Genomic DNA, 22,053 nt, shown 5'->3' with positions numbered 1-22,053 from the left:
GTCTGGGCCAGGAAGGGACGTGTGTGCGCAGGGGTGTCTGGGCCAGGAAGGGACGGGGGTGTGTGTGTGCACAGGGGTGTCTGGGTAGGAAGGGACGACGTGTGTGCGCAGGGGTGTCTGGATAGGAAGGGACGACGTGTGTGTGCAGGGGGGTCTGGGGGGAAGGGACAGGGGTGTGTGTGTGCAGGGGTGTCTGGGCCAGGAAGGGACGTGTGTGTGTGTGTGCAGGGGGGTCTGGGGGGAAGGGACGGTTGTGTGTGTGCAGGGGTTTCTGTGTAGGAAGGGACGGGGCACTTGAGCCGCAGTCTGAGGCAGGACTCGAACTGGCTCCCGGTTCATCCATCCCGCAGTCCAGGCCACTGGGCTCCTCGTGGGCGGGAGGGTTCGCCCTCCCCTAGGGGAAATGTCCATGGTGGTGTGGATGAGGCTTTGCGTCCTGCCCAATGCCGCCCGGGCCCAGCCATCCCCTCACACCATGCAGGGATTGCTGCTCTCGGCCCTGTGCAATGGGGAACTGAGACAGGAACCTGGAAATGGAGAAATGACTGGCCCAGGCGGAACCCCTTCCTCTCCCCGGAAGTGGAAGCCATCCTAGTGCAGCGACCCCGCTGTGTGCTCGGGGGCTTGGCTCTGCACCAGGGAGCGATGCTGGAAGGGGCAGCCGGAGTCAGCCGGAAGGAATTTAATGAGGCTGCTCAAAATGCTCCAGGCAGGCGTTTTCTGGACCCAAAAAGGACGGCTTTGTTCAAAACAGAAAAACGGCAAATCCCAGGAGAAGCGCGTTTTCCCAAGGGAACTGCTTCCCACAGTGGTGTTTCGCTTCCGTTCATGTTACTCGGAAATGGAACGGTAGTTTGTGTCCGGCTCCCATCTGCAGGAACCAGCCATTCTGAACCACAATATATAAAGTCACTTTGAAATGTCTCATGGGAAAATGTTGGCTTCCTGACTGGATGGAGAAGTGACTCCCCTGCTTGTCTGGACTCAGGCACCCGTACCAGGCGTTTAGCCCTCCTGGAGGCAAAGCCCTTGATCTCCAAAGACCTCACCACGTTCTCGCTGCCGCTGGTGAAACCCTGCTCCGCTCCCTGGAAGCCTGTTTCCAGCCACGTTACCAGGCCCGTCTCCATGGCGGAATCCCCTCCAGCTCTCGCCTCTGCAGCTCTACGGTCACAGCCAGGCGAGCAGAGAACACACGGGCCGCAGCCGGTGCTTATCTGAGCAGAGGCCGAGGCCATCATGACCACTCTTGGGCTGCTTTAGCGTTGAGACCACTTCCCATCACGCTGACCGCTATGGTCTCTCTCTCTCTGCGCTCCAAGTTGTCGTCTCGGCTTATACTTAGCCCAGATCCTCAAACATCCTCAGCAACGTTGCTCAGGCTAAGAAGAAAGCCACTGCCAAGCTCCTTTCCAGGTCCCAGCTCCCTCAACGGATGTAGCCTGCTGCTGGTAGGTGGATTTCAGTGGAAGTTAGGAGCTGAAATACCTTTGAGAATCTGGGCATGAGTTCTGTCAGGCAGGGTCAAGCGGTGTTCTCTGCTTGTACAGCTCCTAGCACAGTGGCTTGGGTGGCGCTCATACCACTGTTGTCATGCAGAGAAATAGCAGGGATGGGAAAGCCGATGGTGCCTGTCTACACTATTGCTCCCACTTTTGCTATCCCAGGGGAGGAAAGGCCTGAGGGCAGAATTTGGCCTCATGAGCATCTGAATATAGACGACTTCAGGCATCAGCCCAGGAGGGCAGTGCCAGAACAGAACGCTTTCCCGTTTGATCTGATAGCTCGGAGACACGGGGAGGTACGTCTACATGGCAAGTAGAAACCCACAGCACTGAGCCTCAGAGCCCGAGTCGAGGAGTCAGGCTCATGCGAACGCACTACAAATAGCTGCATAGATACTGGGGCTTGGGCTGGAGCCCGGGCTCTGAACCCCGGGAGTGGGGTGAGCTTCATAGTCCACGCTCCAGCCCCAAAGGCCGCACAGCTGTTTTTAGCACCGTAATGCAAGCCCCACAAGCCGGAAGCTGTCGACCTGGGCTCAGACTGGCTGCTCACTGTGGAGATGTACCCCCGTACCTCGTGTATCTCCCAAACTACGGTGCAGTACTCGCTCTCAGTGGAGATGGCTAGTTCAGGGAGAGAAGCAGCCAGAACCACAACCAGGGTGTGCTCCGAGCAGGTAACTGAGGTGCTTGCTATGGATGGTAACCCCCTACGGCAACAGTTTTCAACCTTTTTTCATTTGTGGACCTCTAACAAATTTCGAATGGAGGTGCAGACCCCTTTGGAAATCTGACACAGTCTGCATCCTCCAGGGGTCCACGGACTACAGAGTCGATGTTTGGGGATGTGTAAGTCATGCATGCCTGGGCAGGCTCTGGCCAGAGCAGAGCTGCAGCCCCTGACAATTTTCAAGATATTGAAACATTTTCCCACTTGGATCCAGGAGAAAAAGTCAAAATCAGGAAAGTGTTGACAAGCTGGAAATCCAAAAGCTTCATTTCAAAATGTTTCCTTGTGATTGAACATATCTATTTACTACAACTAGCTTAACTGTCAAAACAAAAAGTCATTTCCAGCCGGAAAAAGGCAATTTGTCATTTCAAAAATGTCCAAAGAAAATGTTTGGACAATTTCAAAACTTGGAACTTTTTTTTGAGTTGAAAAATTCATCAAAACGGAGGCAAAACTGCAAAGAAGTTTCAGACCTGACAAAGTAGCATGCCCCCTTAAAGCAAAAAGCTTCATTCTGAACCAGTGAGGGGGATTATGGGTAGGGTCTCCAGGATCTAGATTTTAGCAAGGGCTTTGGAAAGTGACTCGTGGTTCTGAGTGTCCGACTGGAGACAGCTTAAGGGGGCCGGCTATCAAAGGATCAGTTTTGAAGATCTGAGTCCACACGGGCCATTCATAAGCCACACTGCTCATGGATCACCACAGCGCATGGATGGCCCGGCACTTGGAGGGAGGTTTTTCCCTGGACGTGTTGAGGCGCAGAGCTGGGGGCGACAGTGCCATGTGCCAGGCTGAGATAGGTGTGGTGGACGTTCCATAGGACGAGATGGAAGAGATTCTGGTCTTGGTTACATCAGTGCGTGACTGGGCTGGGAGGGTCACAGGTATCTCTGTGTCTGGGCCGAGCAGACTCTCTCTGCAAGCTGCTGGCCTGGAGAGTGGAAACCGGTCAGTGAATCAAACCCGCGAGATGTCACAGGACAATGATGTTAGACTGGCCCCACCCAAACTGACAAGTTTTATCTAGTGGAAACCAGGCAATTCCTGGAAAATTTCTTACATTTTAGGGCAGTAAGGTCTAGTAGTTAGAACCAGGGCTCCTGGCTCTGCCACTAAGTGACTCTGGGCAAACCACCAAAACTTGCTGGGCCTCCATTTCCTGAAATGCAAAACAGGGATCTAGCTTATTTATCATGCCTCCCACCATAGCACCCAGGGCTTTGATTCTACAGGTCATGGGCCATACCATTCCTGGTGTAACCCAGCTGAATCACTGATGTTACACTTGGGATGCATTTGACCCGGTAATATTTGCCTCACCCAAAGATTTAGCAGGCAAAATTATAGCTCAGTGGTTTGAGCATTGGCCTGCTAAACCCAGCGTTGTGCGTTCAATCCTTGAGGGGGCCACTTAGGAATCTGGGGCAAAAATCTGTCTGGGGATTGGTCCTGCTCTGAGCAGGGGTTGGACTAGATACCTCCTAAGGTCCCTTCCAACTCTGATATTCTATGTGTATTCATGTTTGTAAAGCACTTGGAGATAACAGATCCATCAGGGGAAAGGTCCCCGCACGCCCCCACAGGAAGATGGGAACACGAGCCCAGGGGTGGGTGGGAGGAGCCAATAACATTGAAATAAATTGACAAAAATACTCAGCATTTTATTTCATCCTCCAAACCAATGAAAATATACATCCGGCAGTATCATGGCACAGAGCGTGTGCGATCCCCACCCCAGTAGAATACAGTGTGATTGCATACAGTAACGGATGATGCGCACGGCAGATTCCACTTGCAAGCAGCAGCGGCTGGCGAGAGAGGGCCGCACTGGCAGTTCCAAAATGCCCAGGAAAATCAGGAAGAGAGATTGCGACTATTAAAGCCAAAGAACCGAGCAGACTTTATCCCAACCTCAATGAGCCCTCGCAGCCCAAGGCAGGTTCACTCCTGGGACTGTTGCTTGGACAATCTTGTGCTTGCTGCTCTCAAACACTGTGCTGGTCGGGAAGGGTGTGTGTGTGTGTGTGTGACTTCTCCCCAGTGAGTGACCAGGTGTCACCATGTAGGTTGCAGCTGATCTCCCCAGCAGGGCTCTGAAAGGGCGCTTGGCACAGAGCAGAGGTAGGTGCCCCGTCAGACCTGCGAGAGGGTAACATGGCCTTTCCGCACAGACCAGTACCGGCTGTCTGATGGACCAGAGCTGCGTTCCACCAGGGCTAAGAGCAGAAAAAGCACCAGCTGAAGGCACCCAGCATCTCCTGACCTTCCCAGCTGGCTCCTAGACCATCCTGCATGTTCTGCTGGGGAGGGCCCATGATGGCCTCTGCCTGGTTTCAGACACATCACCCAGGGTCCTTCCCTATTTCGGATGCCCTGTAACCCTGCCACGGGGCCCGTTCTCCGTACTCCACTCGCCCCCAACTCCACGCCAAAGAAAAAGGAGAATTAACAAGGAGAGGGAGAGTTTCCCATCTGCTGTTACTTATCAGCTGTGTCCCCTCCCTGAGCTCCAAGGAGGCAGCTATCGCTGGATGACTGAATGGCTGTATTCTGTTCTGGCTTTGGCGCGTAGGACCAAGAAGAACGTGGTGCCTGACGCAGCACCCTGCTAGCTCTGCTCAGCCAGACATCCTGGGATGGGTTTATCCACCTCCCTGGTGAACCCCCTGGGGGCAGGCTCCTGTCATCTCTGCGAGTCTGCCCACTGGGCTCACCCTTCACCCCCCCCGCACACGCTGCCATGTCAATGACTTGGTAGCCATACCATCCCTTGCCCCTCCCACTTCTGCTCCCAGCCCTGGCTTCCTCTCCCCTTCACAACACAGGCAGGCTTCCTGCCCCGCCCTTCGATCCTCACCAGGCCTAAACCTACCCTCCGAGCCTGGCCCACTCCCTCTGTATCCTTCTCCCGGGTATTCCAGTGCCTTTCCCAGGCTGTCCCCCTCAGGCCTGGGAGGCCCTCCATGTGCCAGCCCTCCGCCCCCTCCTGGCTCCCAACACATTTCTGCCACGAAGGTCATTGGTGTTAATTCACCAGGTGATTAATCTTCTGCTTTGCCGCGGTGGGACGGCACAGCCAGCCGGTGCTCTGTATCCGAAGCACAGGGTCTGTTCAGGTTGGGTGCAGAGTTCTTATCTTTTGGACAGCACCAGGCCATCGGCACCCAAGAAGCCAATCAGTGATGGTGGACTCCAGCTCAGGGCAGCGGCTGGCAGAAAGGGCCAGGCTACGGGACACAGGGCCTTTAGGTGCTCAGACACTGCAGGGATGAGATTGGTAGGAATATCTATATCGTACATAACAGCTCTCGGTCTCTGGTCTGGGTCTGGCCCAGGTTGGTTGGGACTGAATGTCACTAGTAGCCAATGGCTCTTTGGTGGGTCTCTGTGCAGATCTCCAAGGGCAGGTATCCACACCACAAAGTCCACCACACAACACGCCCTTATTCAGAGACAGCAGACTAGACCCAGAGCCCAAACTTCCTCGGAGGGGTCACCTGCAGGTCCGGGCCGAGGCATGGTGGCAGAGCGAGGGAGCAGGCCTCTTGGCACTGCTTGGCAAGGACCCTGGCTAGGGCGAGCAGGAGTGTCTGGTCCCTGGGGTTCTCACTCCAGCCACACTAAATTCACACCTGCCAAAGGAGTCAGAGCGACGCTATCCACAGCCTTTGCCATCGGCACTGAGCCTTGGTCCGATGCAGCTGGGGAGATGGAACCGCCAGAATCTCCCAGCTGGAGCTTGCCTGGACATGGGGCACCTGCACTGAAATGGACACGACCAGGGATCTGGGACTGCCCTCTCCCCCCAAACCACATGGAAACCTGCCTGGTAGCATCACTCAACAGCCCCAAGAAAAGCCACCGCTGCCTGGAGGCGGGCGCTCTAACGGAGGTGGGGCACTGCTCTGCTCAACCCACCTGGAGAGACTTTGGGGTGGTCTCATAAGACAGGGGCTTGTGCACGAAGGGTGGTCTCTCCTAGGTGCCGCGGGGGTGATGCGCTGTGCTGCCAACCCTCCAAAATAAGACCCTGTCCTCCGCAAAATCCAGGAAGCTACAGCAGTGCCCCTCCAGCTCCCCCTCGCTGGTACTATGTCAATCAGGAGCCGCTCCACTGAAGCCAGTGCAGCTACCCCAGTGTAGCAGGGAGACTACGGCCCTGTATATCCTGGGATTACAGCTCCTCTGCCAAGCAGCCAGCCGAGCTGCAGTGACCCAGGCGAGGATGGGCCCCAGCTGTGCACAAGGAGACCAGTGACGGCCCTGGGAGAGTGGTCGAGGAGGCTGGAAGGTCTGGCCCAAGAGAAACCCGTCTGCCTGGGCTGGGCTGGGCTTCGCTCCTCCACCAGTGCCTGGTCAGCTGGAGGCACTGCATCTCCGAGAGGGGCCCAACCCGGAGCCCACATCCCAACGGTCTCTGCAGCTCAGACCTGCCTCAAGCGCTTGCTCACTCTGACCCTTCCTAGGAGCCAAGGGGCAAGATTTCTAAGAGGACCTAGTGATTGCGGGGGAGGGGACAGGGGGGACATCTTACTTTTTTGGGTGCTCAACCTGAGAGGCCTTAAAGGGGAACATCTCTCAGAAGCCAGGTGCTCTGCACTTTGGGCTTCTGGCCCATTGAAGGTTGAGCTCCCTCCCCCCGCAGTCACTAGTCCCACCTGTGATGGGGGCGTATCCCCCCCCCCCGATCCTTGGCCGCCCCAGGAATTGCTCAGGCTCTCTTAGTGTCCACTCTGTATAATTTATTCAAGTCCCCTCCACCAACACCGGGCCAATGCAACACACCCTGCCCAAGCTCTACGACTCTCTTGCCTTCAGACCCTGTTCAGCAGGGCCCCGGGAGGAAACCAGATCTCTCTTCCTTGGGATCTCCTTCAATCTAGGCACAGCTAGCCCTGTCTCCTGCCACCCCAGCACGGCCTCCCTGCCTTTTATCCAAGGAAATTCCCTATCTCAGCCCGCCTCCCCACCTGATTAGCTAATTCCTCCCTACCTCCTCAATCAGCTGTCACACGGAAACGATCAGAGTGTTGGCCCATCTGTCAGGCCTCAGCACTCTGTCACAGCACCTTTGGAGGCCTTGGCCAAGGATTCTGCAGGGTGAACAAAGCCGACCTGTTGGACTGGAGGGGGGAGAAAACACAGGGAGGAATAGCCAGCCCAAGGCAATGCAGAAAAAGCAGCCAGGTCCTGCTTCAGTGACCCCTCAAGTTGATGTCTGAGTGAAGGGGAACTGGAAGTTATTCCAAGGTGCTGAGAATGAGCAACACTGAATGCCTTGCAAGGGGTTTTCCTCCAGTATTCTCAGCCTTTCCTTCCATCTCGTTCGCTTTACAGGGAGTACCGGGAAGCGGAAGTGGGGGTCAGGAGCTCAACGGAGACCCTCCCTCTGGAGAACTCCTGTTCCAATCCCAGGGCCACAGCTAGGAATCTCCACTGTCAATCAGCACAAGACTGTTACCCGGGGTGGTTCCTGCCGAGAGTCTGGGGCTGCGGCAAGAGCCCTGGTGAGGCAGCAGGGGCGGGAAAGGTGCTGTGCTGAGCCAGGCGGGGCAGTAAAGAAGATCCCATCCCTGCATCAGTCGGCCTTGCAGAAGGAGGATTCCTAGCCACACGGACCAACATCTTACCCCGTCGACTCACCTGGGTCCTGCCCCCTCGGCTCCCACTAACTGCTCCTGTCCTGGCACTTGATAGGAATGACAGATCCCTGGAGAGGCTGCTGTGTTATTTGTGCGTAATCATCCCGCTCCCCTACAATCCCCACCCTCCGGTATTTCTGGAGGCATTTTTATCAGGGTCCTGGCCGCAGCAGCGCAAGAACAGGGAGGTCCTGGCCATGTCTCAACGAAGGGCGCTTGTGGCTTCCTCTCAAAGCACATCACGGTCCTCCCCTGCCCAGCGTCGCTCCCAGGAGCTCATCTGGCCCCAACCCTCGCACCAACTGCAGGACGCCAGATGCCGTCGGCAGCACGGGCAACACGGCCGCCCTAGAAACGTTTGTCTTCTGGCTGGGAGCTGACCACCAGCTCTTTGTTGCCGAAGTCCCACCAGGCGGTCATGTGGAAAGCCATGTTGGAAAGGACGACCAGGTACTCCAGGAAAGCGAAGATGGTATAGGCTAGGAGAGGAAGGGAGGAAACCCATCCGGTTAATTGAGGAAATGGGGCACGGGAAAGGGAAGACCCGTGAATGTGAGCGAGACCACGTCTCTGGATAAATGCATGGTGGTTAAGTCCATTAATGGCTATTAGCCAGGATGGGTAAGGAATGGTGTCCCTGGCCTCTGTTTGTCACGGGGTGGTGATGGATGGGAGGAGAGAGACCACTTGATCATTGCCTGTTAGGTTCACTCCCTCTGGGACACCTGGCATTGGTCACTGTCGGTAGACAGATACTGGGCTGGATGGACCTTTGGTCTGACCCGGTATGGCCGTTCTTATGTCTCTCTCAGTGTGTTACCCGAGCCTCTGGCACTACGGGGACTGAAGCTTGGGAGGAAGACGCTCTCATTTCTCGAGGAGCCTGTTCCAGCCCAGCCCGGCAGGGTGGGACAGGAAGCCGTTACTTTCTGATGGCCAGTCTCTGATGGCGGATCTCTGTCCATAATCTAGCAGGCGTGCGTCTCCAGCACCACACCCACTGCAAAACCCAGCAACGCTGGCAGCCTTCCCAGAAAGCCAAGGCCTGAGTGGGAGCTGGAGGAGACTGATCGTATCCAGAAGGGGTCAGCAGGCGGGGGCAGACGCACGCTAGCAGGGAAGCGAAGGGAAACCGGCCCCTGCTGCGTCTGCTCTTTGATTCAGGAGAAGGTTGTGATACGGGGCCCAATGGTTGGGTCCTCGGGGACCTTACCTCCGGCCTCGCAGTACCAGTTGTGGTGGAAGTAGACGCACACAGCCAAGGAGAACGTGACGAGGTTAAAGAGGAAGAGCAGCAGCTTCCACTTGTAGGACTTGCGCTCCTGGAAGAGACCGACAGGACAAGGTCTGATCCCCAGAAGCTGGGTTAGAGGAGCAGCCCCCTCCCCTTCCCATACCACTGCCAGGAGTCTCCGCAGAGACATCTCACCCCCTTCTGAGAGGCCACGGCCCGGACCTCCCAGCCCTGAGCCTGCAGAGGCGAGGTCCTTAGCCCCTGGAAATGGTCTGCGCTGCACGGTTCACACGGCAACCCCCCCATGGCCTCTCGGCAGAGCCCAGGCATGACAGTGCAGCTGGCACCCATTAGAACAGCGCCCCCAAGTGGTGGCGACTAAGCTCCCATAAATGGCACAGAAAGCTGCCCACACAAACAAGCAGAGCCACCCCCCTCGGCGCGGTGCCCCTGCTAATTCTCTGCCATCTTCTCCAGCTGTGCACCCCATGACTCTTGTAACAGTCACCATCCTACCGGGCAAGGATGGATCCAACGCCATCCTGCTGCCTTACGATATACAATAAATACGATTTTCAAATAGGTGAAGAACAATTTTTCCTGTGCTGCTCTGCCGGGAGCTGGAGCTCAGGGCTCTGTTTCACCTGCGATCGCTGATCCAGAAAAAGGGGCGCTCTAGCAGTAAGCTACGCATTCCTAGGGTTAACACCAACTCTGACACTGGCGCATCATGTAGCCTCGGGGAAGTCATTTAACCTCCCTGTGAAGTGGATATAATACTTATTTAATCAACGGGTGGGTGCGTGTCTATGTGCCGGTCATTGGCCTCTGCAGGAAGGAATCAGGCTGCAAAACCATGTGTCATAGGCCCTATATTACCAACAGCTAAAATAGATTCTCCATTAGCTCCAGGGGTTGGTGCCTGTGCTTTTGGAGGGAGAGTTTGCGTGCCCCCGTGAAGTCGTGTGACTGCAGCATGCCTTGCAGTGAGGAGTGAACATCCTGCTGGAGGTGCCCAGGGATGTTACAATGCTCCCCCCCGGTTACCGGCTCCCACCCCTCTGCAGGCGGCTCGGCTCCCTCAGCATTGAGCCCCAGCCAAGGCGCAGTGGGATCACCAGAAGAAAGCAGGCTGCCGCTGCTGCTCCTCCCCCAGAGCCGTGCCCCGCTCGCTTGCCACTGGGTAGGGGAGGAGAAGGAAACCACACCAAGGAGCAGAGCTGGGGCGGGTGCAGAACCGAAGGCATTTCACAAGCAGCACAAAGCGCCGGGGCGGGCTCCTCCTTCCCACCTCTGAGGAAGGGGTGGGGCCATTGCTGCTCCAGAGGGGGTCTGCGTCCCCCTGACGCACACATGCAGAATCTCAGCGGGGGGGTTTTGCAGCCTGACTGCTCCGGGGCTGAGCTCCCCTGGTAGCCTGCAGACCCAAGTAACTGGCCACGTTCCCCAGAACACAGGGGTCCAGGCTCCGAAAGGCACAGCCACGGGAAACGCAGACAAGCTGGAGCAGCCCCAAGGTCCATCCCGGCCCCGTCCGTGTCAGCCCCAGACACCTCAGAGAGCCATGGACCTGCCTGTCCGCAGGGCACCTCCCAGCTCCCCAAGAGGTGGAGGTGAGTTTAAGCCTGAAGCAGCCAGGTCAGGGGGACGTGGTCTCTCCTTGGGCAGTGAGAACTCCCCCTCTCCACCCACACATTTCCCATCTTCCTCCCCACACTCCCCGAGATCCAGCAGCAGCTCTCTCCTCCCTCTCACGCTGCCCGGAGCCAACCAGGGGACGCAGACCCAAGGAAACAGGTATATCCCTATATAGATATGACCCCTATCTCATAGAGCTGGAAGGGGCCTTTGAAAGGTCATCAAGTCCAGTCCCCTGCCTTCACAGCAGGACCAAGTACCATCCCCGACAGATTTTTGCTCCAGATCAAGGATTGAACTCACAACTCTGGGTCTAGCAGGCCAATGCTCAACGCACTGAGCTAGCCCTCCCCGCAAGTCATCACTTCAGCCTGCCTGCCCCCGGCAGCGCGGCTTTCCTGGCTCAGCCTTGCAGATGGACGAAGGCACGCCAGCAGCACGCAGCCCGGGCGGGGTGGGGGATGGAGTCGGACTGGGCGCTGAGGAGGGGGCTGCTCACACCTTTCAGAACCTGCCTCTGGACAGCCGTCACCGTGAGGGCGGACAGCGGGGGAGACCAGGCCGGCCAGGAAGCCTGGGTCAGGGCAGTCGGAAAGGGGGGACACACCGGAGCCACAGCTGCATTTTATTCCTGCTTCTCAGCAGTGGGAGGGGATTTTCCTCCTTTCTCAGGTTTGCAGCATGGCAGAAACTCCAAGCCATGGGGCTTGCCGAGAAGTAGGAACATTCAAATCACAGCATCAGAGTTTCCATGACCCCACTGAAAGCGCGGTAGGTGCTGCCAGCCGCTCTCAACGCACAAACAGGTGACGCCGGGGAGGAAAACCCCCAGAGGAAGGATGGGCTTGTGGTTAATGCACCGGCTGGAGAGTCAGAGGACCTGTGTTCAACCCCCCTGCTCTGCCACAGACTTCCTGTGTGACCTTGGGCTTGTCACATTCTCTCTCAGTGACCGAGCTACGTAATGATCTTTCCTGGCCTCTCCCCTCTATTCAGACTGCTCGGGCTGTCTCTGACCGGTTCCCCATCGCTCTAGGGGAGGCTAAGATGTCCCTAATTCCTGCATCATCCCCCTAATGTATTGTCCTGGTTTTACTAGACAAGAGAATCACGTGACAGATACTGGGCCAAATACAAGCGCCGCTAGAGCAGGGCTGAACCGGACTCACTACTTCCTTGGCCCTCCCGTGGGTCCTTCCAAGACCGGAAGGCACCACGGGAGAAGGTCCGTAGCTTACCTAAGGCGGGTGGCAGAAATCCAGGTTGCCCCACTCTGGCTGGTGCTAATCCCTAACCAGTAGGTCACACTACTTCCCAGCCCCACACTCCCCATGCCCATGCCTGCTACTTGGGGGCGGAAGATGCTCTGAAATGGGACACCCCCCCCCCGAGGAATCCCAAAATTCCCCCAAATCCGGGCCTACGGCAGGATACATTCCCCTAGCGCAGAGGTGGGTAAAGTCCGGCCCGCGGGCTACATCCGGCCCGCGGAACCGTCCTGCCCGGCCCCTGAGCTCCTGGCCCGGAAGGCTGTCCCCCCCTCCCCCGCGGGCAGTGCTCTGGGCGGCTGGGCCGCGCGCTCATGCAGGGCAGCGTGTCTGTGTCTGTCTCTAGCCGGGAGGAGCGGCTCCAGACATGTTCCGAGCAGCATGGTAAGGGGGCCGGGGCTGGGGGGGTTGGATATGGGGCAGGGGGTCCTGGGGGGCAGTCAAGGGCCAGGGAGCAGGGGGCGGTTGGATGGGGCAGAGGTTCGGGCAGGGGCAGGGAACTGGGGGGATTGGACAGGGTGGGGGGCTGTCAGGGGGCAGGGGTGGGGATAGGGGACGGGAGGGTTGGATGGAAGGGAGGTTCTGAGGGGGGCAGTCAGGTAGGGGGTGGGGGCCAGGCTGTTTGGGGAGGCACAGCCTTCCCTCTCCGGCCCTCCATACAGTTTCCAACCCCGCTGTGGTCCTTGGGCCAAAAAGTCTGCCCACCCCTGCCCTAGCGGCAGAGCCCGCAGAAGCCGGGCTGGGGAGGAGGATGGGATTTCATTTGAAACGTTCTGTCGCAGAGCTGGGGGGTGGGGCCGGATCGCCTGAGTGCCAGGGCCACATGTGAAATAACAATGAGCCGTACACAGGCAGCGAGCGACAAGCTATTACGTAAAACTTCACACAGGAAAAAGCGGCTCACAAACCACCTTGTTTTCATACAGGCCCCTCTGGCAGCGGAAACGTGACTTTTCTGTAGGCTCGCAGCAAGAACAAACCACCCAGGGCTCATTAACTCAGCAGCACCTCGCAGCTCTTTGATCCCAGCCTCTGCACTGCACAGGGACGGTGGCTTCGCCCTTCCGACCAGCAGAACCCGACTCTTTCCAAAGGCACGGGCTGCTTTTCAAAAGATGTCAGGTGCTTGAATATCCCCCTCGGGGATTTCTGCTTCTCAAGGCACGACACTGCTAAGAGCTAAAGGCCAGAGCTTAGCTCTAAAAGGCCACTTGGTCTGTACCAAGGATCAGGGATGGTTCCGCTCTTGATCTCACAACAGCCAGGAAAAGAAGCACCAGCTGAGAAGCTGCTCTAGCCAGCAGAAGTTTCCATCCCTGGGGCTTTAGCCAGGTGGCGTCACTAGGTCGGATCAAGTCTGGTCGGTACTTGGATGAGGGCCCCCCAAGCAATGCTCGGGTGCAGCAGGAAATGGTGACTGAGAGTCAAGGGGTCTCCCCGTAACACCCCAGCCCCCAGCAGAGGGGAGGAGAGATCTGTGGCTGGCTGGAGATGCCATTTCCCCAGAGGAGATATGCACCCAGAATCCCGAGCACCCTGCCGCCATTAACGCTCCCGGGGCATTTCCCGTAAGAGGTGGCAGCTTAGCTCCAATGTCCTGGTCAAACGGCAGCTCAGGCGATTCCATTCCGCCTCCCTACGTTTCCTCTGTCGTTTCAATTAGACAGGTTAGCCTGCATGTCCCGTCCTGTAGGCTGCCGTGTAGCACTGCCACGTCCCACCCCAGAAGCAGCTGCATTCTAGTGGGGAGAGGAGGGGCAATCCCTGCTCACAGCCTGGGAAGCATTTAAGAATCTTTCTGGATGACAGGTGCATTTACTCTGACAGGCGGTACAAACTTCCTCCTCTGCCTTGTAGCGATCTCACAGCGTTGTCATTTTAATACTCTCACGAGAGCCGCTACGGACGGTAACGCACACGCGGGCTCCTGAATCCCGGTGCTGGAGCTCAGCCAGCTGACACACCTGCGGGCCGCCCGTCACTGACAGCCAGCAGCCTTGGGCTGGTCCTGACCAGCCTTGGCATTAGCAAATAACTCTGCCTCGGGCAGCGCCATTGTAATTATCTGCTCACCCCTGGGAGCCTGGCTCGGGCGGGGCCCAGCTCCGAGACTCACCGGGGGGCGGGGAATCGGACTCGGATCCCTGGGACAGGCCATTGCAGTGCAGCTGGGTGTCGCTAGATGCATAGGAACAATTTGGGAAGGACGGATGGTCTTTTGGTTATCATGAGATCTAGGTTCAAGCCCTGGCTCTGCTCCAGTCTCCCTGGGAGACTCTGGACAAGTCTCTAAGGGTCTGTCTACACTGCATTGTACACCCAGGTCTGTGGAACCTGGGCTTGTGGACTAGGTGGGTCCAAGACCACGCTGGAGCATCCACACTGCACTGTAAACCCAGGTCTCACAGTTGTGCTAACGTCCACACTGCACTACTCGGAGTCGGATCTGCAGCTCGGGCTGTGTCCACACTGCAAAGTGCCAGGGCTTGCACCCGAGTCAGAGCAGGACTCGGGCTTTGATCCACCCACGAGCAGGGTCCTAGGACTTGTTACTCGTGGGGGAATTCTGCGCCACTGCACACGTGCAGAATTTATGTTCCCTGCAGATTTCTTTGCTTCCCACAGGAAAATGACTTTCTGATGGTAAAGCAAAGGGAAGCCACAAGAGCAGTGATACGACCCTCCCCAGTGGTATGTTTTGGGTGCTCAGGGCAGCTGGCAGAGAGGTAAATCACCGTGGTGTACGGGGCGGAGCTGGAGAAGACCCGGCTGGTGGCTCTTACCCTGCGCCAGGCTCAGCAGCTTGTCCCGGCTGGGCTGGAGAGGACGGAACTTCCTCTTCCCCTGCACGGCATCCGGGGCCATGTCAGACCCACCCTGAATTCTCTCCCGGCTGTAGGAAGCTCTACAAACTCTCTCCTGCACCCCTCGCTCCTCAGCTGCAAGGGGGAGGATCCCTGTACAGGGACCTGCTCCTCCATCCGCCCAGCCCCCGTGCATCCAGACCCCCTCATACTAAGACCCTCCTGCCGAGCTTCACCCCCCCTGCACCCAGAACCCCCCCAACGAGCCCCCCTCCCCCTGGACCACCCCAAGCCACACGCCCCCGGATCCCCACCCTACTGGGCCCCAACCAGCTGCACATGGATCCCCACCCCACCGAGCCTCCCTCCCCCAACATCTGGAACTTCCCACTGAGTCCCCCACACCCAGACCTCCATGCCGAGCTCTATCCCCCCCCCCACCCAGACCCCCCCGCTGAACCCCAACCACCTTCACCTGGCCCCCCCTGCAGAGTCCCATTACCGTTGCACCGAGAACTCCCCGCCAAGCCCCTGCGCATCCAGATCACCCCCCACACCCGGATCCCCCACTGAGCCACCCACACCCAGACTGCCCCACACAGAACCCTCTCACCCCACACCTGGATCCCCCCTTGCTACGCCTGTCTGCCCACACCTGGTGCAGAGGGGCAGGGCGCTGGGGTGTTTCTGGGGCAGGCCCGGTCCTTGCACTGTGTCAGGGTTGGGTGCAGCCTCACCGCTGAGTCCGTGTCCCAGGGAGGAGCTGCAGTGTGATCTCCCACCTCTGTGCGGACAGTGGTCTGTGCCCCCCAGTGCCAGGCTGGAGCCTCCACATTTATTTGCAAATAAAATGTGCAGAATATTAAAATATTGTGCGCAGAATTTTGTATTTTTTGGCGCAGGATTTTTAATGTTTTGGCGCAGAATGCCCTCAGCAGTAACTGGTGTCCCGACTGCTTGCTGACCTGAGTCAGACTGAAGCGTGTGCGGACGGACATGGGGCTTGGGCTCAAACCTGGCTTAGCGTGCAGTGCAGGCATGCTCAGTCTGTCTTGGCCTCGCACATCGGTACACTGGAAATCGTAAAGACGGCATCAGCAGCCCAGGCATTGTGAGGAAACATTTGTTAATGCCCGCGAGGTGCAGACAGCACAGGGACGGTGCAATACGGCCCTGGAGGAGTTTGGGACTCTGGATCCCGTTGGCCTGACCTCCCGTACCCACGTTCACTGCAGAAAGCCAAAGCGTTTGCTGACGAGCCGCGTAAGATCCTGCCCCAGCCGTGCTTTGTAAAATAACCGCCAGGCCTGAGGCGCTCAGCTTCCTGGGGGCTGGTCTGTTATAGTCTGAGAGGAGAGCTTTGAGCTGTGATCACACCCTCCCTGCTCCACTCCCCCCTGGCTGCACGGAGACAGGGCCAAGGGGGCAGCTCTGATGGGGCAACCTTGGGGGAACCGCTCCTCTGGGGATTTCGCTTGAGGAGCAGACAGGGACCCGCTGCCTGGGAGAGGGGCCTTGGCTGAGAGCACGGTCTAGAAGAGCAAGGGGCAGAATGCGGACAATGGGGGGGCAGGGCTGCTGGGTGGATCAGTGGCACGCTCCCCTCACTTCCTGGAGCTGCAGGCTCTTCCTGGAGGACTCCGCTGCTAGTGGTGATCAAGGAGCTCAGAGCCCAGCTGGCTTCAGCCTCGCCTAAAGGCTCGGCCCAGAGCCCAGCTGGCTTCAGCCTCTCCTAAAGGCTCGGCCTGCAGTGCTGGCTGCTCAGGACGCTGCACGGGCCGCCAGCTCGAAACTGCAGGAAGTCGAACTTGCTCAGTCAGTCATTTCAGCTTCCTACTTTCCCCCTGGCGAGACGGCAGGGAGAGACGCCGGGCACTGGCCCCACGATGCCAGCTCACTGTCCCGAGCAGCTGCCCTCGTGCAGCGGCAGTAGGTACCGAATGCGTGTCTGGGCCAGGAAACCACAGCCAAGTATATTTAGTCCAGCCGATTGCACACCTCGAGCTGAGGCGTGTTTCCCATGCGCTCAGGAGCTAGTCAGCAGTAGGAGAGCAGACAGCTTCCTCCCCCCAGCCCAGAAAACCACAGCCCCACAGCTCCCTTCCAGCAAGCGCCAAGCCCCCGGGCTACCTGCTCCTCTGCACCAGGCTGGACAGGACAACAGGAAGCCCAGCGCCGCGTCACTCCGACCTCCCCATGCCAGGGTCCTGGTGGCCCCAGTGTCATCTCAATCCCCATCACACAGCTGCTCTTGCTGCAGCAAACCTTTGGGCCTTTAAACAGGCAGAGACTGCGCACCCCAGTGTGGACTGCTCCCGTTTCACCTCTTAGCCATCCCAGAGCTCCTCAGCTCTCTCCCTCCCGCCAAACTCTTCAAGGGACCCCCTAGATCTCTGCCGGGAAACATCCCTTGCGCGGGAATTGCAGGATCCTAGAGGCATTTGCCTGAGCGCTACACGCTTCAGCTCGGTCTCCAGCTCGATTTGCGTCTGCACTTTCTGCACCAGTTCCCATGTGGTGAACGTGGGGACAAACACCGCTCCTGTGCTGAGAATTTCTGGGGGGATATTTATAGCAGGCTCATCTCAGTGACCAGCAGCAACGCTGCGGACTGCACTTGCTGTGTGCTGGCTGAAGGTATCATGGGGAGTGTTAGCACACCCACGAGTCTGGGAGACCCCGTCCATGGTTCTGATACAGATTCACCGCTCCGCTAGGCCATACGGGTGTGAACACAGCGACCTTCTGTTTGCTCACTCCTATGTCAGGAGTACTACAAAAATGCCGGAGGAAGATTGATCCTGTGTATCATGCCCCTTTCTGCTGAGCTCAGGGACCCCTAGAAATGCCCTTTGAAGACTATACATTCATCTCACACCCATTTCTCTACCTATAGATCTGTACGTACAGAGCAGCTTCCATCAAAGCCCGTTGCAAACTCAAACAGAGCTTTTAGGAACTGCTTCACCCACCACTGAAATGCAGCCACCTCTGGGGTTGAGCTTGGTCGCTACTGAACAGCTGCGCAGCAACACTGCAGAACCGTGAGGGAATAAGACGACGAACGGAAAAAGCAGGAGTAAGTTTAACTAGCCGGATGTCGCTGCAGTTTGGCCAGGACACCAGGGTTAACACACAGCAACTCTTGTGTTTTGGTTTTGTGTCTCTCTGATACAAGGCACCACCCCCATCACATTGACCCGCTAGATACAATTTGGGGGGCTCCTGGCCAGGGGATCTGCTGGAATCAGTACCCAGATGGCGCGGCTGCAGAACGGCGAATGACGCATAGCAGAGTGGTCTTCCAGCTCCCCCTGACGCTGCAACAGGCCTTGGCACAGGGTCCCGCTAATGCAGCTGGAATCAGAGGATAACTAGCCAGAAGTTCCTGGGAGGTTTCACAGCAGGAAGTGCAGAGCGTGCTGACGCCGGCTGCTGCGGAAGAGGGGAAATGTGTCTGCACACGCAGAGAGAGACAAAATGAAACGAGCACGGCTGGTTGTACTGCTGGTTCGCGCCTTAGGGGAAAGCCAGGCGGGCTGCAGAGGACACATGCCGTGAAACTCGGGAAAGACTTGGGAAGATGCAAATGTTGGACCAGAACCCCAGGCTGTGGACGGAGGGGGATGGATGGCTCCAAACCTGTCTGATCCCCTGACCCCTCTGCCCTGGTCTCTCCTTTATTCACCTGTTCCCTGTCTCCCTTGTTCTCTCCGCACTGCCCAACGCCCGGCCTGCTCAACCTTTCCCTCCCCGCTGTGGAGCTTTCCTTGTTAGTTCGCTCATTACTGGCTGCCTTATAACTGGAAACTGAACTCTGGCGGTTGGAGTTTCTACTTCCCCATTACAAACGACCTCCCCAGCGCCGTCCTGCCCTTGCTCAAAGACGGTTGCAACACGAGCAGTGATGAGCGCAACGCTTTTGCAAGACTTCAGACACACATGCATACACCCAAGCACCCGCACACGGTGCAAACCCCTGCAGAACCAGGGGCGCTGTACCCCCACAAATGCAACCCCCAGCATACCTAGGGGTGCTGTACCTCACCCCTCTACAAGCCCCTGCATAATCAATGGTGTTGTACCCACACCAGTGCAAACCCCTGCATCACCAGTGGTGTTGTACCTCGCCCCCACCCCCCACAAAGCCCTGCATCACCAGTGGTGTTGTATCCTCTTACACCAGCACTGAAATTGGCCCCCAGCACATGGGATATGGGACCTGGAGGAGACCCTAGTGGCCATTCCTAACCCTGCTCCGCCCTTCCAGGCCTCCCGTTCCTGTCCCCCACCCCAAGCGTCCACGCACAACACCAAGGAAATGCCTTTATTCAGCGCCAAGTCTCTCTCTTGCGCCTTCCAGCTGCAAGGAGGAGAATGGCCGCTCGTCTGCCAGCCCTGCGCCCGCTGAGTGACGCTTGGCAAAGGGGGCAGGCTCCAGGTGCTGCCCCGGGAATCGGTCCCCAGAACCTCGGTGCTCTGTGTGGCCTTCGCTGCCAGTCCATCGTTCCCTGCTCAGTTCTCTTGAAGGCGAAGCGGCGCGAAAAGCCTTCGCCCTGATCAGCCGCGGCTTCCCCTGCGCTGGGAGGTGGCTTACGGTAAAATCCCATGCGGGGCTCTCGAAGGCACCCAAGAGAAGCGCCCCAAGAACCAATGCCCGGAAGTTAACGTCAGGCAACTTCAAATGAGAAATAAGGCACCGACTTTTCATAGCCAGGGCAATTCGCCCCGGGAACAAAGTCCCCTGGGAAGCGGCGAAGTCTCCACCTCACGCCTGTCTCCAGAAGGTGCGTGAGCCGAACCCCAGCCGCTGGGCGCAATGCCGGGGTAACTGGGTGAGATTCTATGGCCGACGAGGGGGGAAGGGGGTAGCCCAGCGGATTCCCAAGCAAATGGTGCCTAGGAACTGGCTAATAACTAGATCGGCCTGGGGCCGCTGCGCCCAGGAGGAGGATTTCTAAGTGCGAGGGGGTGGGAATACTTCCCTGGAGTCCCAAATGGGCTTGCTGTGGGCACATCCAGCCCTTCCCTCCTGCGGGGAGCTCTGCACCTTCCCCCTCCAACCGTTGCCACTAGCTGGTTCCTGCTCCCCTGCCTGCTGCTCCGGCCCATATCGCCGGTGGAGGCCAGAAGCCAGGGCAGAAACCTGCCTCTGCAGCCCCCTGGGGTGGGGGAAGACAAGAAGAGAGCCCAATGGTGGCCCTGACTGTGCAGTGGGGGGGCAGCGCTGCTGTCAGGATGTGGGGCCACCTTCCCAGCATGAGGAGTTTGTCTGGGTTTTTCCCCCAGAAACTCCCACGGTCAGAATTTCCTACCAGGTCAGCAGCTGCTGACCCAACTTCTCTCTAATCAGTGCTGAGACTGGCAGTTCCAGCCCCGGCGCCAACGGCACAGCCGGGAAGGGAGGAGGATGTGGTAACACCACCGATGGGCTCTCCAGCCAAGCCGAGCCCTCCTGCCCCCGGCAAAGTATCCTGCGTGTCGCAAGAGACGGGCCCAAGCCCCCGGTTCCAAGCCTTTGACTGGTGCCGGCTCGGAGAGGCCACCCGAGATTGGCAGAAAGATCCCAGCATCCCGCCCTCCCCCCCGGGCATGGCAGTGCCAGTCGCAGCTCGGTCTTGGCTGTGTGCTGAACTGAACGCCCTGCTCCTGGGAGCCAGCCAGAGGAAGTGCCTGATGGCCTCTCATTCCAGCACGCCCCACGGGACAGACCCCTGCCCCAGGACATCAGGCGGGGCACCGGCTGGCTGCATCCCAGCAGGCCCTGCCTGCAGGAGCCCAAGGATACAATGCCACCTGCTGACTAACTCGTCAGAGCGTGAGTTTGATCCAGTTCTGGCTGGGGAGATCTGCAGGTCCGGGAGATATTCTGGGATCCTGCTAGCTAAGCCTGGGGGGGCTCCTCTCATCAAAAACCAAGGTCATCCCAGGAAAACACACCAAGCAATAGACCAGAAACCCCACAAGATTCGCACTGCTCCTGCCAGACAGGGCTGTGAGAGACTGCGGATGGGCTCGCCAGTGTTGCAGCGCCCCCTGCTAGTCTTGGGTGGTTCTGCGGTGCCCGTCCTCAGTTTCCCTCCTCCCACGAGCTCCTCAATACACGAGGCCGGCCTGTCAGAACGGCATCCCGTCTCGCGGACTGGATTGTTACCATCCTGCTGCTGAAAAACAGGCGCTCTGCCCAGCCCCTCGCTGGGGGCACGGCTCCTCTTTCAGGAGGTCCCCAGCTCAACACAGCCTCTAGCGCCCCCCCGCCCCGCTCTCTCCCCTTTAGAACTGGACCTTATCCAGTCTCCTCCGCCCCCTTTTTCTAAACTTCCAGGCTGCTCCTTGAAGGCTTACCAGGCTCCTGGCCCTCAGCGCCCTGCTGAGTTCTCAGCTCTGTTTCTTAACTCCCTCCCCCCGAGCTGGGGTCAGGGCTGATCATTAAATCTGCCCGACCCTTCCAGCCCCAGGTCGCCGAACACAGGCAGGGCTGAGCCCCGCTTTCCTCAAAGGGCCGGCTGGCCCGTGACCGAGACCGTCTCCCAGCCAGGGCACAACCAGATCAGTGTAGTGACGACGATGCCCAACGCGGAGTCCTGCCCAGGCTCCAGCAGCGCCCACCGCTACGCACTCCAGTGCGAACGAAAACCCTGAGCCATTTAGTTCAGATACATTTCATCTGAGAGAAAGACACGAGTGACTAACCAGCTGCCCCTCTCCCCGTGTCACAGCGCCACCACCTGGCGCATCGCGTGAACGGCAGCCAGCTAGCACCGGGCGCCCATCGCTGGAAGAGAAGCGAGCGCGTGTCCGGTGGTGAGCGTGGGAGACCGGCTGTCGGGAGATCTGGATTCAAACTCTGGCTCTGGGGGACCTTGGGCAAGATGTTTAACCTCCCTGAGCCGTCGCGTTCCTATGGGCTGAGCAGGGATAACGAGACCGTTCTACCTCGGAAGGAAGCTGCGAGGCTGAAGCATCAGCGTCTGCAAAATGCCTTGGGATGCTCGGGTGGGCAGGGGGCAGAGAAAGGCAGGAGAGACCTTTAAGCAAACTGAGCAGCAGCCCCCCATGCATCCTACCTGGCCCTGAGGTGCGACTCCAGTTTCCCCCGTCCGCAGATCCGCTTCCTGGAAAGGGAGAGGAAGTAGCACCGGTGAGAGCAAGTCCCTGCTGGCAGCACGCTCATCGGTGGTGCCCACAGCCAGCCCAGAGGACAATGCCTCTTGGTGTTGAGCCGGGGT

The 22,053-nt window shown here is 58.2% G+C and overlaps 1 protein-coding gene across 4 annotated transcripts in view; it reads right to left on the bottom strand.

The window, feature by feature from the left end:
- Positions 1-3,898: 3,898 nt before the first annotated feature.
- Positions 3,899-22,053, bottom strand: part of PGAP2 (post-GPI attachment to proteins 2) — a 40,148-nt gene continuing 21,993 nt past the window's right edge. For 2 of the 4 annotated variants that reach the window (XM_045023771.1, XM_045023780.1), the window contains exons 5-7: positions 21,892-21,939; positions 9,094-9,202; positions 3,899-8,359 (exon numbers count right to left, since the gene is read on the bottom strand). In XM_045023771.1, the coding sequence (XP_044879706.1) occupies positions 8,229-8,359; positions 9,094-9,202; positions 21,892-21,939 (288 nt within the window). In that variant the 3' untranslated portion in view covers positions 3,899-8,228. The remainder of the gene's footprint in view (positions 8,360-9,093; positions 9,203-21,891; positions 21,940-22,053) is intronic. The other 2 variants (XM_045023756.1, XM_045023764.1) reach the window with 1 other exon arrangement.

Source organism: Mauremys mutica, chromosome 1, assembly GCF_020497125.1.
Source record: "Mauremys mutica isolate MM-2020 ecotype Southern chromosome 1, ASM2049712v1, whole genome shotgun sequence".
Classification (NCBI taxonomy): Eukaryota; Metazoa; Chordata; order Testudines; family Geoemydidae; genus Mauremys; species Mauremys mutica.
Note: the sequence above shows the minus strand (reverse complement) of the source record. Positions and strands in the feature narration are given on the sequence as shown.